Genomic DNA, 19,577 nt, shown 5'->3' with positions numbered 1-19,577 from the left:
CATCTTTGAAAATTGAACCTACTAGGTTTTGAGGTTCTTATTCCATCATCCACTAAAAAGAGATTGTCGACGAAAACTTTGGGCCCATCTGTTTCTTTTATATTTGCTGCATCAGTGCATGCTTACTTGCTAAGTCACTCCTCCTGTTAGATTTCTTACGTGAGCACAGTGACAGGTCATTATCACCAGTTTTTACATATGTAATACTTAACACGCACTCTGCTGCCTTAATTAAGCTTATGAATCGCACCAGGAGCTGATAAGTCTTTCTTTTATCTCTTTAAGGAAGAAGGTAGTAGAAGATAGTTGTTATGTTAACAAGTCATTTTTGTTACATGGAAATTAAAAATCTTTGATGACATACATGTTCATCAGCAGCACTGAGGAACAATAAAATGCACTAATGCATCTTGAAAGAAAGTGTTTACAATATATCATATTATCTACCTACAGTGAAACCTCGTTATTGCGTCCCTCATTTATACGTTTTCCCGCTTGGTATGTTGTAAATTCGAAGTCCCAATTATCATTGTATTAAATCTACATTAAAATACCTCGTTTATCGCATCACAAATTTTCGCTGTTACCACTTAGTACGATCACTTTTTTCCTAGTCTGAAAATTTGATTTGACATCCCTTATGAAAGAAATGTGATTTCCAACTCAGGTAAGAGCCGTCATCACAGTTGCGTGATTACGGGAAAAGGTCTCAAATTTGTGAACTTCACAGGATAAGTTGCACCTTCGGGAAGCAAGCCATTAGCCTCAGGAATGTTCAGTGTTGAGCCTATTTGTGCTTGTATTTCGCATTCCATTCAGAAGTTAGAAATTTATTTTGTGTTGTGTGGTAAAGTGAAGGAAATATTTGTCGCGTGATATGGTAGCCTGTATCATGATTAGGAACATAACCGTGTGAAATTGACTAGCGTGGTGCATATTTGTCTTGTGATAGCCTAGTTATGGATACGGAAAAAGTCGTGGAATTCCTTATTAATGAAGACAAAATTAAAATCTGTCAGAAAGTAGACTGGCATTCGTATCTTAAAGCGTGCAGAGGTCGCGAATGCTGAACTTGCACCTTTGAGTTTCGACTCTGTCACTCAAGTTGGTCGAAGTTTATTCAAAATGATGGCCGAAGTCGCTCCTCCTGGTTGCACATGGTTGAGTGTAACCTCCATTTTATTGTCTAAGAGTGTAACAATAATAATGTTATTTGTTTTACGTCCCACTAACTACTCTTTTATGGTTTTCGGAGACGCCTGTCTAAGAGTGTGACGGGAAATAAAGTTTAAATAAATGTTTAAATAAAAGGCTTCTACTGACATTTTTTAGAAAGGGTGTTATTTGCAATAATACTTCGATATTTTTATTGGCCCCCGTGCACGTGTTTCCATATTTGTTGTTTGGTGTTTTTCACACCTTTCAGTGCACTTGTTTTTTATAAGCCCAAGCGAAAAAAAGGTTTTCATATTTGTTCTCTTGTGTTTTTCACCCCTTTCAATACTTTCTTTAGAAATGGTATATATTCTTTTCACTGGATACACAACGTAAAATGTCCTCTTGTCAGAAAAAATCGTATCTAGTGTTTCCATATTCCTGTTGGATACTTTTTATTCGTATATTCAGTAGTAAGTTTTCTCGCTTAACACGTTCTTTTTTTGTTGTCCCCTGCAGAAACATCTTAACGAGGTTTTACTGTAGGCCTATATACATTCCAGTGATCTAAAGGATATTATATTGTCAGTTAACAATCGATAAAATCTGAAATAATAATTGGAATTTGATATTATTCAAGCCATTGGTGTATCATATAGTACTGGCGGTAAAGCCTAAAGCAAGGTTTGAAGCAGAGTGCATGACTTCCAGGGCAACGAGGACAGTAATAAATCAAAGCAGTTTGTTTCCTGTCTTGGTAACACAACTTACAACCATTTTTTTTTTGTGCCATACTTTTAGCATTTGCTGGCAGGTTGTTTGTTACCTTCGGTGATTTAGGTTTCATTGTTGAAACTGTTGTGGAAGAAAGGTGGTGTCGAGTAACAGAGAGTCAAAGTCATACCTTGGCTTTTTATTTCCAGAGAACAGGAATGTCATGTTCCTTACAGTTATTCAGCAACGTATGACATGGTCTTTTGAACTTTGAAGAGTGATGAGAATTGTTACTTATATTTTCATTCATTTTCATCCATTTTCATCCATTATCCATGTTTGAAAACGACGGGTCGTAAATCAGTAATCCCTGTAGAGGTAACTCAAACCTCGGTATGAGTGCCACTGAAGCAGGGAAAATCCCGGTCACTAAAGGCAAGCCAAATCAGATCTCTTCAAATGTAGCGTGGAAACCAAGTGATTCACATAGGTGTGTGGTGACAGTCATTGTGTTGAGGGAAGATATCGTTACGAAACATTTTCTGTGTCATTTACTCTTGCATTTTACTGTGGACAGTGGCCATAAAACTTCACATTCATAAAAGTATGTTTTTACCGTGCGAGCTTGAATTCGGGAGATAGTGGGTTTGAATCCTTCCGTTGGCAGCCTTGAAAATGGTTTTCTGTGGTTTCCCTTTTTCACACCAGGCAAATGCTGGTGCTGTATCTTAATTAAGGCCATGGCCGCTACCTTCCCAATCCTAGCCCTAGGCCTTTCATATACTTCCGTCGCCGAAAACCTTCAAGTATTAATGCGACATTAAACAAGTAGGGAAAAAGTATTTTATAAAGTATAATAGAACCTGTATGTTACATGAACCTCATTTTTCTCTTTCAAGGATGTGGACTGCGATTTGCTCAGTCCACGTCTTGAGATGCATGCTTTGGCGGGACCGATGAACGGTGCAGATGCAGCAATTTTCCGTAAAAAGTGGAAGACCCCACCTCGGATAAAAACCGGTGACGCTGGCAATCTTGGAGTTTCTTCTGCTGTGAGTCTACAAGACACTGAGAAGGGATTGGAAAGAGTTGGCAGGCAAGTCAGTAGTTTTTGTATTGTAATTATGTTATTTGTTTGAGGTCTCTTCTAACTACTAACAGCCTTCTGTCTTGCATTCCGTCATTGACAGAACTATAGTGTACAGTGTATTGTTCTTTTACACCGTATTTGTCCAGGTACTGATTTTTAATTTGAATTCTACTCCTTGATGATTTTTAACAGATAGGTGCATCATTATTAGATTTTGTGGCTTAGCATTCACAATAATTGTAACATAGGTCAAAAGTATTTGAAAATCTTGTTTTTCTTCTTTATTAGTGATGGAGTGTGTAATTAGTTCAAAATGTAAAACTGTTAATATTCTGCAAAATGTAATTCTAGTTTTCTGGAAAATAACATGACATCATTTAAAGAAGTAAAAGTTAAAAAACGTAAAGAAAAATGATTGTTAAAATACAGTACTTCTCATTGTGCTAATGGTTCTTGGAATTACAGCAGTGGCTAATAACTCATTCAGGCCAAATTCATACAGTCTTACTAATAAATGGCGAACAACTTTTATGCAAGGTTTATACGCTGTTTATGTGCAATTTGTTACTAATAAAGTGTGTATAAGCCTCCTGTGTATACTCTGTTATAGTTATTCAATGAACTGCTTATACAGACCAGGTCCCTTTGTATAAGCTTTGTATGGCAGCAAGTGACGAAAAAGAAACAACGTCCGATCATTTTTATTTTAGTGCAATTTTCTGTCTGCAGTAATATAATCATATTAAAATATCCGGCTTATCCATTAACTGCACATGGAAAGAATGGAAAATAATGTTGATGATTTCCACGATACTTGTAACACAGAAGGCATAGAATATTTAGAGGTTATGGAGGCTGGACATGTTCTTAAAATGAAATATATATTTACGAAAGAGTATGCTTGAATTGTCGTTACCACAGACAGAAATGACTTAATGAAGGATCCAAGAGGTGGCTCTATATCGTGCGAACTTCATGTTCTCACAGCACTACCGACATAAGCGCGGAATGAGGTGAGAATAAGATATCGCTGAAATATGTGTATTACTGTTCTGTTCTTGTTTATTTTATTCTATTCTATTCGTGCTACCACGCGGCGTCTTGAAAGTTTTTGATCTTGGATAACCAGCAAAAGCGATCATAAAGACGGTGAACGTGAAGAAATACGTCAGTGAACTGCAGGAAGAGATTCCTACAGCTTGGAACGAGTGTATATGTGCAGTACAGTGATACAATGCGTATACCACGTTTGTTAATAACAAAAATACGCAATGCTTAGACGAGGTTTCAATGTATAACTATACAAGTGTTAAGCAACTGTATAAGGATTTTTTATTAGTAAGACTAATAATGTATCCCATCTATACACTTAAATTCATCATCATCGATTTTCCGCTCCAGCAAGCCGGTTGAGGGTATTTACGAGCCTCTTCCAGTTCGTCCTGTCCATCCACAGCTGATGTTTTAGCCTTCGCTGCCAATTTACATCACGTTTAGCAAGGTCTTTGAAAATTTCCTCTTTGCAATAATCACGAGGTCTCCGTCTGGACCTATTATCAACAACATTCCTTTCATATTATGATCATGGGGTCCTGATTGGAGTCATCATCATATGTTCATACCATCATAATCTGCTTAATTCTAAGTTTTCCAACAGGCTCCTGTCCAATCCAAGTTGTTGCCGAATGCTTTCATTCCTTATTTTTGACTCTCTTTGTCTTTCGGAGACATGACCGAAAAAACATCATTTCGGTGGCCAGTAGGCAACTTTGTGCAGATCTAGACAACATTGCTGCTTCCCGTCCATATGTTAGAATTGGTACTGCACCAGCATTGTAAATCAATACCAATACCCCGCTGACAGCAGCACAAGATGAACTAGCCTTTACCACAAATAAGGCAGTTCGAAATACAAGTAAATAAGGAAGCGTGAACAACACCCTCAAATACCAAATAAAACAGGAGAAATATGCAATTATATGAAACTTAAAACCATGTTTAACAAACTCAAAAAGTGATCATTCATAGGCATATAGATTTAAGTCTAGGGAAAGAATATACAGATACGTGAAAATCCTATCCCTACTGATAACGTAAACAGATATAACTCGTAAATGATCGGCCATAGAACATAAGCTCATAGGGCTGTTTTGTGTTTTGGGACGTACTATCCATGCCCTGATTACTTGCCACATTTTTGAGAAAATTCTGTTCATCGTACCATCTCACAACGTATGATGTACGTGTGATGATGTGTTGCTGTCATAATAATGTGCTTGACTTTGTTTGTATGAATAACAAGAAAAGACCATTCTAATTGCAGCTAGAGTAAGTTACAATTTACTTCTGTGAAAAACCCAGCAGTTCAAGATGTTATGGTCAACCTTCTGACGATATACCGTACCTAGAAGATAGGCTTTTTACTAATTTATCTCAAAATTCAACAATGCATTGTACGATTCCATGCCGGTCCTGCAGTGTGGGGGTAGTGAGCCTGCCTCTTACCTGGAGGCCCCAGGTTCGATTCCCGGCCAGGTCAGGGATTTTTTACCTGGACCTGAGGGCTGACTCGAGGTCCACTTAGCCTACATGAATACAACTGAGGAGCTATCTTACGGTGAGATGGCGATCCCGGTCTAGAAAGCCAAGAATAACGGCTGAGAGGAACTGCTGTGCTGACCACACAACACCTCTTAATCTGCAGGCCTTCGGGCTGAGCAGCGGTCGCTTGATGGGCCAATGCCCTTAGGGGCTGCTGTGCCATGGGTTTTGAGGGTGGGGAGGATTGTAAGATTCCTCATACAAAGTAGCTGTATAGATGAATGTTGAAATGGAATATGTTACATTATATAGTAATTCATGTGGTTTAGGCTTTGGACTTGACAAAATTTAAATTCAGTTTATTCTTCTTCTTCTTCTTCTTCTTCTTCTTCTTCTCATCCTTCTTCTTCTTCTTCTTCTTCTTCTTCTTCTTCTTCTTCTTCTTCTTCTTCTTCTTCTTCTTTGAGTTATGAACTTGGTAATTATATTCAAGCTCAGCTTGTGTGAAAGAACATGTTCAAGGCCAATACCATGTGAATCCTGACTGAAATGGGAGAAGATATTGTGACAACCCTGCATGGCACAATTATTTGGTTTCTTCGTACTTTGCAGCCATTTCCGTTACACAGGGAGTTTCTGAGGTGGTTTTCTTATGACCTGTGATTGAGGCAAAAGGGCTGACAGTGACTGTTGCTGTAGCTGTTGTTAACAATTTTACTATAAACTAGTTCTTATTCGTATGTAATAACTACGGGGTGGATTTCTATGATCTGAAAATGAAGACATAAGCATGCTGTATGATTAAAAAACAAACAAAACAAAAAGCCCATAAAAATATAACCCCTTATAGACCTAAGTCATAACTAATTCTTTAATAACCGGGTGAGTTGGCTGTGCGGTTAGGAGCATGCAGCTGTGAGCTTGCATCCGGGAGATAGTGGATTCGAATGCCACTGTCGGCAGCCCTGAAGATGGTTTTCCGTGGTTACCCATTTTCACACCAGGTAAACACTGGGGCTGTACCTTAATGAAGGTCACGGCCGCTTCCTTCCAACTTCTAGGCCGTTCCTATCCCATCGTCGCCATAAGACCTTTGTGGCTGCGACGTAAATAAAAATTTTTAAAAAATTTTTAATATTATTTCCTCTTTTCAAGTATTCACTTGATCTGAATAGACTATGTTTGAATTTTAAAAATTCAAATTCAAATTTCACTCTTTTATGCAATTGTAAAATAGTGTTGTAAGCAATTAAAATGATCAAACCTTCATTTCAATTGAACTAAGCTTATTATTTCATACTGATATAAGACACATCATTGCTACGTATTATCCATCAAATTCCGTAGTGTAACATCACAATTTTTCACCGACTAAACTCTTCACTACGGTATAGGGTTTTTGAATCAGTGTTCTCCCCCAGAAATTTTCATAAGCTGGGTGGCAGGAATCAGTAGCCGGGTGGGGAATACTACGTAAAAAATTAATATTATGAAGTTTAAATTTATTTCCCTCAGGGCATTAACAGCAATACCAGACAGGTAAACACTAACTGCGAAATTGAACTATTTTAGTGTTATTATCACAAATAAACAACATAACAGAGTATTTTGAACTTCTGTTATTGTACTGTTCAATCATAATCGTGTAACACCAAGGATTACCACTCGGTTGCTGTGGAGTGCCATGCAGGTTTGTGACATCACTGAATCAAGTGCTCACATGCGATCTGCATTGTCGTTTCATCTTGTGAGTTTCCTTCAAACTATGTCCGAGGTCTCTTCACAGCCATCTAGATAAAGCTTCATTCTTTCGTTTGATATATCTGTCGATTCATTTTTAACGATTTTTCACCTCATTATCGATGTAAAATTCATTGACTTTTCGCTCGTGTACTTTTCCCGCAATGGCGTCTATAAACAAGGATAATTTTTCTAGCGATGCTATACAAGACATATTAAATTAATGTTTTAGTAATTATGAGGATAGTAGTTATAATTGTAGCAATTATTCTGATGACAGTGATGTTGATATTACCAAATTAGACCGTAATGATACAGAAGAGACTATGATGATATAGATGTTGATTCCCATAGAGAACCTGAAATATTTGTCCCAAATGAGATGCATATATTGGTACAGAAGAGACTGTTGTTTCCAACACTATTCGTGCTAGGTGTGGTAATGCTGCGTGTATTTGTTACTGGGATGATATGAATAATTACGTTAGAAATAAACATCTTGTATGGTCTTTTCACCCCAAGGTTTACCTCTAAATGCTGTGCAACTAGTAAAGTCTTTCAAACGTTTTTCACTTGAACTTGTCCTGCTGAGAGTAACGGAAACAAATCGCTACATTTAACGGTACATAATGTCCTAAGGAATGTTCTTTCCATTTCGATCTGGGGTAAGGGAATTGATTCCAGTCAATGAAAATGAGATGTATGTTACCTTAGCCCTCTTCATGTTGATGGGAATAGTACAGAAACTAAATTTTTGGTCTTTATCTAAAAAAAAATTGTACCATTATCACGTCCCTTATTTGATTAATATCTTTACCCAAATTTGAATCCATATGCAAATTACCTCACTTCAACGACAACAAGACTAAACACACTATATATGGTGGACCGAAAAGCTATTTCCAATATAATCAAAATTGATTGGAAATTAACACATATGGAATCATAAAACAGTTTGTTGCACAGATATGCTAGCCTTTAAATGTCCAGTGAAAGCTCCTCCCGCATCCATTGAAGGCTAGATTTTTAAATGCTCTCGCTCAGAAAGGTTAACCAGCTGATTGCCTATCCCATGTCCTGAATTGTGCTGTGTTGTCTTCTGCATTTTTACTCTATAAAATATAGCTATGGGCGCCCTATATTTTCTCTGTATAAATGTGTGTGTTTTGATATTTAGTTAGTGCTATTATTATTCTTACATGCAAAGTATCGATGTATACGTTTCCTTATTAATAAACTCGTTTTTCTGTATTTTCATTTTAGGAGTCTGGCAAAAGAATTCAAAACTGGTTGGGCGGAATACTGGCCTTTTCTTCGATGTTTTGCTAACTTGTCAAGCACAGAAGGTTTACAGATGTTGGAGCAGTATTTGAAGGATCGATACTTACAAGCACATTCTTTTACTGTCGAGGGTGATGAGACTAAAGAAGATTCTGTTCTGAATATTTCCTCTTGCGATTCAAGTACTGGAGATGGTGGCATTAGTCCTATGACAGACTTATGTCTCGCTTTGAAAGCATGTTCTCTGTCTGATACTGGCTCTTCAAATAGAGGAACATTCAGAATAATGAATGTTAAGAGAGGAAAAGAGAAGAGTGTCAAGAATATTCCTAGCGGAGATGCATATGTTGATGCTGACGAAGAGACATTTCTGAATGCCTTATCAAACCCTGCTCTTAGTCCTCTATTATATGTGGAGAAATCTTGTCAGGTGTTTGCTAAACGTATTGCTGATTATTTAATTAATATGGTTGAAAATATGCAAGATATTCAAACAGTAGATCTTGTTTTTGATATGCTTTCAGCAGAAATGAGGCACTTGCAAGTTCTTGTGAACAGTTACATGGAGGACAATAGATTTGCATCAGTTGATTTTCAATTTATTCATTCTCGAATAAGTTCTCTTGTTGCTTGTAAACTCAGTCAGCTTGAAAATATGGATATTGAACTTATTTCGTGTGGACTAAATAATGTTTTATTTTACCATAAGGTAGCTGATCCATGTTCATCTGATGAAGAAGATAATTTTAACAGTGCTGTGTATCGTCCTGAAAGATTCACGAGTAGGCATAAAAAGTTAGATATTTCCGTACAAAACCATGTTCGGTGTATTGCTCAACAAGTCATGATAGCTATAAGGAGGCAGCAAGAGACTAATGAGGAAAGAATTCATAAAATGGATAGCCGAGTAGATTCAGAGTCTGAATGCAAGAGTGTTTGGTCTAACGCAACAAAGTGCTCATGCCTTTGGCAAACCCAGAATTTCGTAAGGACTCGTAAAGGTGCTTCGTTTAAAAGAAATCGTGGGCTTAAAAGTGTTGGTGTGGCTGATCAAGGATATGGTCATGATACGAGGACGTTACTGAATAGTGTTTCCAAGCGACTGAACTTTGAGGGAAACTGTGGTAAGTTAATGGATTCACTTTTAATATATCTGAGTGCTTTGTTCCAGTGGTTTTACATTGATTACCTTCTTTAAACAAATTTGTGGCATTTGACATTCAGGAGTTTATTTTTGTGTTGAGTTCAACATAGTAAAACTGATAGTAATAAAGTTATTTTACATTTCATGTACCCTCCCTCAGTGGGCTTATGTCTGACACTGAATTTCTTAAAGTTAATATTTATCTTGTTGGACTATATTAAGGGCATTTTTTTGTGAAAAACTAAATTACAACTCTTAAAAAGATCAACATTTTCTTTGATTGAGGATTCTTCTTCAACATGGAATTAAGGCAATTTTTTATTCATGTAGGGGAACAGAGATTCTCAGTCTTCTGTAAGATTGTACCTCTAATTCATCACTAAGAATTCTACAGTATGTACCCCCACGAAAGAAGTCCCTAAATGGTAGATTTAATAACTGTGAGTATTTGGCTAAATATTTTAAAGTCTGTTTTAATTGATTGAAAACCATTCTTTTAACACATTGACTGCCGGAGCGGTACATTGTACCGCTGAGTGAGTTTCTCATGAGGGCACGGGGGTACAATGTCCCGCTGACAGGTGTCGTTATATGACTTTCCCTGCTGGGCTGGCAGACCGCTGAGCTGTTGACATCACTATACTATTATACCGCTATGGTCTCCCAGCAAATCCTGGAGTGCTTGGTTTCCAAATTATAATTTTCATTTTTTATTAGCCCTACCTCCTTTTATTAACATCATGTGAGTATTTGTCCGAGTTTAGCCATGTACTTTGGTGTACCGAATTAGCTAACTCGCAGGCTGAGGAAATGAGAAATAGTGGGTTTGAGTCCTACTGTCAGGGAACCCGTTAATGGTTTTCTGTCATTCCCCATTTTTATTCCATGCTTATGCTTACTTTATCAATAGGCCACATCGATTCCTTCCAAATTCTTGCAACCACACCTATTTCTCTGAGCTACTACCTGACACTTAACCCAATAAATTTAGCATAAAAATGAGCATATTAGCATATATCGTTACCTCCACCTTTTTTATACTGCTGGTGTTAGAAGCATTGTCAGTGACCACCATAATATACCAGTATTTCAAATTCAATTTGGTAAAGCATTTTTTGTCCTGCAAAATGTATAAATCAGCTTGAAATGGACACCACTTACCAGAATTATCACACTGAAGGGCTAACATTATTATCCTCAGAGATCATGAAGAAAATGGCTTCATTTTTGATAACTAAACTCTCTGATAACTGGTATAACAACACAGAAATATCTCACAAGTATTTTATACACACTGTACTGTAGAACAATGAATGCCTTGGGATTGTAGTGTTAAGCACTAATAAACAGATCATGGCACCATCTGTTGGCTTCTGTGAGTACTATTAAGCAACACAAGCTTCTAGTACTGCTAGATTGTACCGCTCTGGCCATCTAGTCAAAACCATACAGTGGACTTTACTGTGGGGCCACGGCGGTGGTGCTCGTAACTTTTATTGTATTTAGTATGTATATTGAACGCTTCAGTGAAATATCTCTTGGAATATGGTTTTACTTCTGATTTACTATGTGCACAGTAGAAAGAAAGCATTGGCTACCAGGACATTTCTTGCAGTCAACGTGTTAAACACACATCATAAGTAAGACAAGATCATGAAATGAAATACAATTTTCATAACATGTCACAAGAAATTTAAGAATTTGTGTCTATATCAAATATTCATCATCATTATCATCATCATCATCTCCCCTTTTCCAGTTGATACCGGCTCGGGGCAAATAAGGTTCCTCTCCACTTTGTCCCATCTCTCCACCATTCCTCATCCAACACTGTGTTCCAGTACAGGTTCTGCTGTCATATGCTGTTCTTCACAGAGTCCATCCATCATAATCTTGGTCTTCCTCATTCTCTCTTCCCTGTTATCTGCCTTTCCAGTGCTTGTTTTGGCAGTCTTTCTTCTTTTATCCACTTGACATGTCCAAACCATCTCAATCTGTTCTGTTCCAGTTTATCATTTAGTTCTTGCACATTGAACTCTTTTTGCATGTCTTCATTTCTCACTCTATCTCTCCTTCTATATTAAGTATTATGCAATAAAATAACATTGCATTCCCCGTTTGTATGACCACGCCCAATGTTGCTTAACTTCGGAGATCTCACGGGATCCGGTGTTTCAACACGGCTACGGCCGTTGCCAGTGGACATGTAAGTGCCAAATTTACACCAAACGTACATTGATGTACGATCAGAATACTTCAGTATATATGAATATTATTTACCGTAACGTTAATGCTAGTCTCTCTTCTACATTTATGGGTTTCCTCCATTTTGAATTCTTTTTCGTGAGATGTGGTTTCAGTTGTTGAAGCAAATTGTCAAACTTGGAGTAACTCATTCGAAAATAGTATACAAATTTTTCTTGGTCATTTCGCAGCCGACCGAAAATTGTTTGAAACTCTCCTTCTTCTCTCGTTGTAAACAATTTATGAACCCAGCATCGTTTCTTATTTTTCTTCTTCTTTTGTTGTAAAACAATGTACACTGCACAGGCAATAACTGCGTCTTCTTCATTCGGATCCATGTCTCCAACCTGTGAGCACAGATGCAATGAACAAGGACCACATGACCACAGCACAGTCGCAGCACAGTCCTACATGTGAAAAGACAGAGTAGGCGACACCGCCGTAGCACGGTCGAAGCACAGCCGAAGCACAGTCCTACATGTGAAAACAGGCCTTTAATGTGTTTGGAGTATCTCATATTAAAACTTCTCCCGGTTTGCCTACATAAGAAATATTAGTACACGAGTTACATTTGAGCCTGTAAACACCTGATTTTGCGTAACTTGATCTTGTTGGTGTGTGACGTGTAGTCTAGAATGTGCATACTTTTGTTATTGGTTTTGAATGCTATTTTTACACCTTTCTTCTTAAAAATATTAGTGACCTTATGAATTTCATTGTTGAAAGTGAAGGTGGAGAAGGATTCGTAGTTAGGTAATTCTTTCTTGAGTGTTGTTTTAGGACAAAATTTATATTTATTGATTATACTTTCTATGAAGTGACTATTGAAGCTGTTGAATTTTGTAATACTGCAGATAGTATTTAGTTCAATAGAGAGATCCTTCTTGGCCATAGGTATGCTGAACGCTCGATGAACTAAGCTATTATATGTTGCTCTTTTATGGGACTGGGGGTGGGTTGAATCTTGACGAATACGAATAGTAGTGGCGGATTGGGTGGGTTTTCTAAAAATTTTATAAGTTAAAGAGTCTGAATGTCTTGTGATAGATCTAGGAAGTTGATCTTTTGATCTATTTCTGATTCTAACATGAATTTGATATGGGAATTGATATTATTGAGCCCAAGAAGGGTGGTAAGAGCATCAATTGATTTTTCCTCTATGATTGCAAAGACATCATCAACATACCTGGCCCAGAAGTGAATATTATCAAATTTGTTGTCAATTTTGGTCTGCTCAGGGAAATAGAGGTATATTTCCGCTAAAATACCTGAGGCCGGTGAACCCATTAAATATTAAACTTTAACAACCCCATGATTGTTTTTAACTCCACAGACTGCCATCGTTCAATGTATTTCACCGTAAATTCTTGCTGTTGATCTGTACATACTGTTACTAATTAATGTTATCATATCACTTTTTATTAAGACATTGTTATTCTTTTAACAATTTTAATCACTTCAGTTCAGGGCCCTGACCTTAGTCTTTGTACTAACGGCTGATGATGTTCGCAATGCCGAACGAAACATGTTCCGTTATTTAAGCCATTTTTTAAGACACCTCATGATTATTTTATAATTCAATGAGTGTATTATATTGTATTGAGTAGGTGGTTGTTAATAAAAGAATTTTATAATTTTAATATTATTTTCTTGTTATTAATTTTATCGGAAGGTTTGGTGTATCTGATGTGTCCGTACCCCGGATCCACATTTCGCAGTGATGAAAGGCAGGCGAATTATAATTTCCGGCAGTCGAGAACACGATGGGTAGTGGAGAATGCCTTTGGCATTGGTGTCCAGAGACATAGGGTACTCTATGGAAGACTCCATATGCACCCAGAAAAAGCTGAAAAAGTAGTGTTGGCAGTCTGTGTACTACGCAGTGACGTGCCAGTAGTAAATGATTACGAAGACAACAGGATACGTTCCGAGCAATCATTGTTTACTGCGCTACCCCATGTTGGGGTTCATGGAAGTTTTGAGGCTACAAGAGTCAGGGAAACGTTTTGAGAATATTTCATGAAATACAAATTGGGTCCTTAGACAAGGGATATTGTGATGGAAGGAAGGTGTGACTAATAACTGATAACACAAAGACCTACGTGTGCAGTTTGCTTCATTGTATTTTCAGTACAATACATGATACATATGCTCTGTTACTAAATGACAGTAATTAAAAAATAAAATGTTAATGTTATATTCTGTACTTCATGCTAGGCTACTGGTAATGAGATTCTTGACTCGGTATTGTGGCTGGAGTACTTGTGCCTGGATCATACAAGCTGAAAAGACGGAGATTGCCATGTGCGGAAAAGTGATGGGTCCTGTTTGCAGTATTCATATTAGCGAAATTATATCCCACTATATAGCTGTTTCTCTGCATTTCTTCTTTTCGAAGAATTTCTAATTCCTTGTTGTTAACAATGTTGAAAATTTCCCGCTTAATTTCTGCCTATAGGTGTTGATTCCCATAAGGAACTTAAAATATTTGTCCTGAATGAGTAAATTTATAATACGAATATAATGGTCCGTTATTGGACATTATAGATTTTCCAGCTAACTCATTCTTGGTTGCCTGTGTTTCGCCCTCGTGTGCCAAGTTGGGCTCGTCAGTTGGGACTTGGCACACCTTCCAAGACGTAAGGCTAGTGCATACCATGGAGGCCACCAGCAGTGCCAATGTACAACGAGAGCTATGTCTCATTTCCAAAAATTGATGCCTGCCTGGCCATCAGATGATACAGATGTTGATTCCCATGGGGAACTTAAAATATTTGTCCTGAACGAGTAAATTTATAATACCAGAGGGGATGTCATCAATTCCAGGTGCCTTGTTCCTATTTAGGTCTCTCACAGCTCTGTCAAACTCTGACCTCAAAATTGGGTCTCCCATTTCATCAGCATCAACACCCTCTTCTTGTTCCAGAACCAAATCATCTACATCTTTACCTTGATACAACTGTTGGATATGTTCCTGCCATCTTTCTGCTTTGTCTTCTTTCCCTAGAAGTGGCTTCCCATCTGAGCTCTTAATATTCATACACCTAGATTTTCTTTCTCCAAAGGTTTCCTTGATTTTCCTGTATGCAACATCTACCTTTCCTAGAACCATACAACCTTCGACATCCCTGCACTTCTCCTTCAGCCATTCTTCTTTAGCTACCTTGCACTTTCTGTCCACTTCATTCTTTAATCGCCTATATTCTTTTTTGCCCTCTTCATCTCTAGCATTCTTGTATTTTCATCGTTTATCAATCAGGTCTATTATCTCCTGAGTTATCCACTGATTCTTAGTTGATCTTTTCTTCCTTCCTAACATTTCTTCAGCAGCCCTACTGACTTCATTTTTCATGATTATCCACTCTTCCTCTATTGTGTTTCTTTCAGCCTTTTCATTTACTCCTTGTGCAACATGTTCCTTGAAACAAATCCCTCACACTCTTTTCTTTCAACTTGTCTAGATCCCATCTTTTTGCATTCCTTCCTTAGTCCACGTCTGCTCCTGGGAGTTTTGCAATCCAACACGTGGTTTCTGAATCTCTGCCTAATCATAATGAAGTCTATTTGATACCTTTCAGTGTCTCCAGGTCTCGTCCATGTATACAGCCGTCGTTTGTGGTGTTTGAACCAAGTATTGGCAAGGACTAAATTATGATTAGTGCAGAATTCAACCAGCCGACTTCCTCTTTTTTTCCTTTGTCCCAATCCGAATTCTCCTACTGTATTACCTTCTCTTCCTTGGCCTACCACTGCATTCCAGTCTCCCATCACAATTAGATTCTCGTTACCTTTTACATATTGTATTAAATCTTCTATCTCTTCATATATTCTTTCGATTTCCTCACCATCCGCTGAACTGGTAGGCATATAGACCTGCACTATTGTGGTGGGCATTGGTTTGGTGTCTATCTTGACGACAATAATTCTTTCACTATGCTGGTCGTAGTAGTTTACCCGCTGCCCTATTTTCTTATTCATTTTTAAACCAACTCCTGCATTTCCTCTGTTTGATTTTGTGTTGATAATTCGGTAGTTGCCTGACCAAAAATCCTGTTCTTCCTGCCAGCGTACTTCACTTATGCCAACTACATCTATCTTTAGTCTATCCATCTCCATTTTCAGATTTTCTAACCTACCACAACGATTCAAACTTCTAACATTCCACGCTCCGACTCACAGAATGTCAGTATCCATCTTCCTGATGATCGCCCCCTCTCGTGTAGTCCCCACTCGGAGATCTGAATGGGGGACTAGTTTACCTCCAGAATATTTTACCCGGGAGGAAGCCCTCATCAGTACATCATTCATACAGAGAGAGCTGCATGTCCTCAGGAGGTAGTTACGGCTGTAGTTTCCCATTGTTTTCAGCTGTGTAGCAGTATCGACACAGCTAAGCCATGTTGAGTATTATTACAAGGCTATATCAGTCAATCATCTAGACTGCCGCCCTTGCAATTTCCAAAAGGCTGCTACCCCCCTTTCGATTAACCATTAGTTAGTCTGGTCTCTCGACAGATACCCATCTGATATGGTTGCACCTGCGGCTCGGCTATCTGCTTCATTGGGACACGCAAGACTCCCCACCGCGGCAAGGTCACATGGTTCGCAGGGGAGGCATATTATCACATAGTGTCAAATCCTAAAATAGAATATCATGATTGTAGACATGCTAACTGCCCCGATTTAAGCAGGAGACTCCCAATTTTTCATCCTGCTTCCCAGAGACCTTTCTCCCAATTTTGAGAATAGATTCAGTGATCTCCCCAGAAATGTTCATCAACCGGGAGGCAGGAATGAGTAGCCGGATGGCGGATACTATGTAAAAAATGAATATGATAAAATTTCAATTTATCCATCTCAGGGCATGAATAATATCAGACAGGTAAACATTAACTGCTAAATTGAACTATTTCAGTGTTGTTATCACGAATAAGACATAAGAGTATTTTGAACTTCTAGTGTTCTGCTGCTCGTTGTCGTTCTCTATATGCGATTTTCTATTTTACGCAATAAAAATATCACACGAGAACACTTTTACGTATTCTAAAAACAACTTTATTCCACTACGAAACTCATCCTGTCAGAAGAAGAAGACATTCAGTGCCTCTCTCAGAATACAAAAAGAAAACAATCGCTCTCTAAAACAATCTACATAGAATTTATACATGTTTTACATCAGAGATCTAATGGTGCTGTTCCTTGACGCCATATTGGAAATCTGTGTGCCGTACGTCCGCACGTTATACGTCCATGGACACGAAACATAAATATAATAACATAATAATTTCGGCTCATCGTAAAACTCAAAATAAGAGTATTGAAGGTTTTATCCAAATTAGGATACCTGTCCTACGACAATTATCCCCCCCTAAAACCTTCAATACTGATTCCGGACCTTCTCTTCTCCAGGTCCCAAATTATAACTAGTCGTCTTGTTATCTATGTCTTCAGCTATTCCATCCTCCAGAACAGGTATCAGTGTATGTTGATCCTCTCCGAAGTCCGTACTCCTCCGGGACCCCCTAGAGAGTGCCCACTCTCCGGTCCCTCCGCTATCCTGTAGGGGTCGAGATAACATCTTCTCCTTGAGAAACCTCACTGCCATTTCAGTCGTCTTTTTTCTTTTTCTTGGAAGATTTACCTGTTGTATCTTCTGAGCTTTTCTCACCATCCTTCTCACTTTTTTTCTTATTTTCCGCTGTTTTACTATCTGATTGATCTTTCTCTCCAGATGTCTTTCAGGACCTTGCTTCTTTTTCAGAATCTTTCTTGCCAACTTTTTCTGATGAAGTCTCTCAGCCTCTTTTCTAAGAAATCTATCTTCACGATAACGTACATATCGCCGTAAGCGTGCCCTTGAGTGATAATGGATGGTTAGAACACTCTCTTGTTCTTCATACAATGACAAGTAGGTACGACACCAATCATAGTAATACACCCCCACCTTCCGGGCATATTCAGCACCTATGGTTTCAGTTTTGTCTTCAGATTTGGGTGCGATTTCCTTCTCTTCTTCTCCCCCGGCTTTCTTTTCAGCTTTTCCATCTCCTCCGCTTTCTCCTTCCTTACTACCAACAGAACCTACTGAATCAAGAATCATAAAGTTGACAAGGTTGAGCTCCTTTACATCATCTTTTCCACCACTCTCTTCATCGTCACTCTTGGATTTGTCGGCCAAGAGAGCCTTGAACTTGATGTGATCTAAGGAACACAGATGATGTTCATAAGACATTAGTGTATTGAATCTTTGTTTACATACCCGGCAGTATGGATTCAAGAATTTCACCATATTCTCATGATCCTCAGAAGTCATGTGTGTTGATTTGGGCTGCTTGTAATTGAGCTTACAAATGGCACAGAACTTCGTTCTATCAGACAGTGTATGCCGGAACTCTTCAGTTTCATCTAGCATGCGGTGCTTTTGACGTTGATTCATACGCATTCGCTGCAAGGTCTGCTTATGTAGTAATGATTGTTTCCTCATGACATTTATGTGTTTAGGTGAATAGAGGTGCATTTTGTACTCCTGTACTGTGTCACATTGTATTAAGCAATGAGGACAGGACAGATCATACGCGGGTTTCTTTCGTTGATCTTCTTCAGTTGCAGAATGAGCATCGAAATCTTGATTTTGCATTGTTAGCCTCTGAAATGGTTTTCTCTTCGTCTTTCTTCTCCTTGACTTCGTTTTCCAAGGTGTTCATATCACTTACTACTTTATCTACCGGTACATCTAATTCTACGCTGTTGTTTTGGTCATTAATTTTGGAAATATCCTTTTTCAGATCTCTTACCAAGGAATCGATTCGGCCTTTTATCTCTTCAGATTGTGTCCTGATCAAGGTAGTTAGTTGCGTAAGCATCCGGTCGTTGGCTTCCTTCTCCGAGACAACTTCAAAATCGAAACTACCTGGGTCTTCCTCATTTTCTATCAGATCCCGGCGTAGTCTCTCTTGTAGTTCCGACTTGCTCCCATCCGTCGGTAACCCTCGGGATATCAGCGCCTTTCGTACAATCACTACGGTCATTTGATCAATCTTCATCATTAAACTTCGAAAGTCCTGTCACGGTCGCCAATTTGTCGTTCTCTATATGCGATTTTCTATTTTACGCAATAAAAATATCACACGAGAACACTTTTACGTATTCTAAAAACAACTTTATTCCACTACGAAACTCATCCTGTCAGAAGAAGAAGACATTCAGTGCCTCTCTCAGAATACAAAAAGAAAACAATCGCTCTCTAAAACAATCTACATAGAATTTATACATGTTTTACATCAGAGATCTAATGGTGCTGTTCCTTGACGCCATATTGGAAATCTGTGTGCCGTACGTCCGCACGTTATACGTCCATGGACACGAAACATAAATATAATAACATAATAATTTCGGCTCATCGTAAAACTCAAAATAAGAGTATTGAAGGTTTTATCCAAATTAGGATACCTGTCCTACGACAATTGGCGGATACTATGTAAAAAATGAATATGATAAAATTTCAATTTATCCATCTCAGGGCATGAATAATATCAGACAGGTAAACATTAACTGCTAAATTGAACTATTTCAGTGTTGTTATCACGAATAAGACATAAGAGTATTTTGAACTTCTAGTGTTCTGCTGCTCGTTCGTAATCATGCAACTCCTGGGCTTATCACTCGGAT

General features: G+C 38.2%; 1 protein-coding gene across 2 annotated transcripts in view; it reads left to right on the top strand.

Moving 5' to 3' along the window:
- Ankle2 (ankyrin repeat and LEM domain-containing protein 2) overlaps positions 1–19,577 on the top strand; it is an 86,856-nt gene that overhangs the window by 45,323 nt on the left and 21,956 nt on the right. For both annotated transcript variants that reach the window (XR_010859561.2, XM_067143605.2), the window contains exons 5-6: positions 2,769–2,965; positions 8,504–9,645. Coding sequence is in view for 1 of the 2 variants with exons in the window: in XM_067143605.2 (XP_066999706.2) it covers positions 2,769–2,965; positions 8,504–9,645 (1,339 nt within the window). In the remaining variant the exon portion in view is untranslated. The remainder of the gene's footprint in view (positions 1–2,768; positions 2,966–8,503; positions 9,646–19,577) is intronic.

Source organism: Anabrus simplex, chromosome 3 (assembly GCF_040414725.1).
Source record: "Anabrus simplex isolate iqAnaSimp1 chromosome 3, ASM4041472v1, whole genome shotgun sequence".
Classification (NCBI taxonomy): domain Eukaryota; kingdom Metazoa; phylum Arthropoda; class Insecta; order Orthoptera; family Tettigoniidae; genus Anabrus; species Anabrus simplex.
Note: the sequence above shows the minus strand (reverse complement) of the source record. Positions and strands in the feature narration are given on the sequence as shown.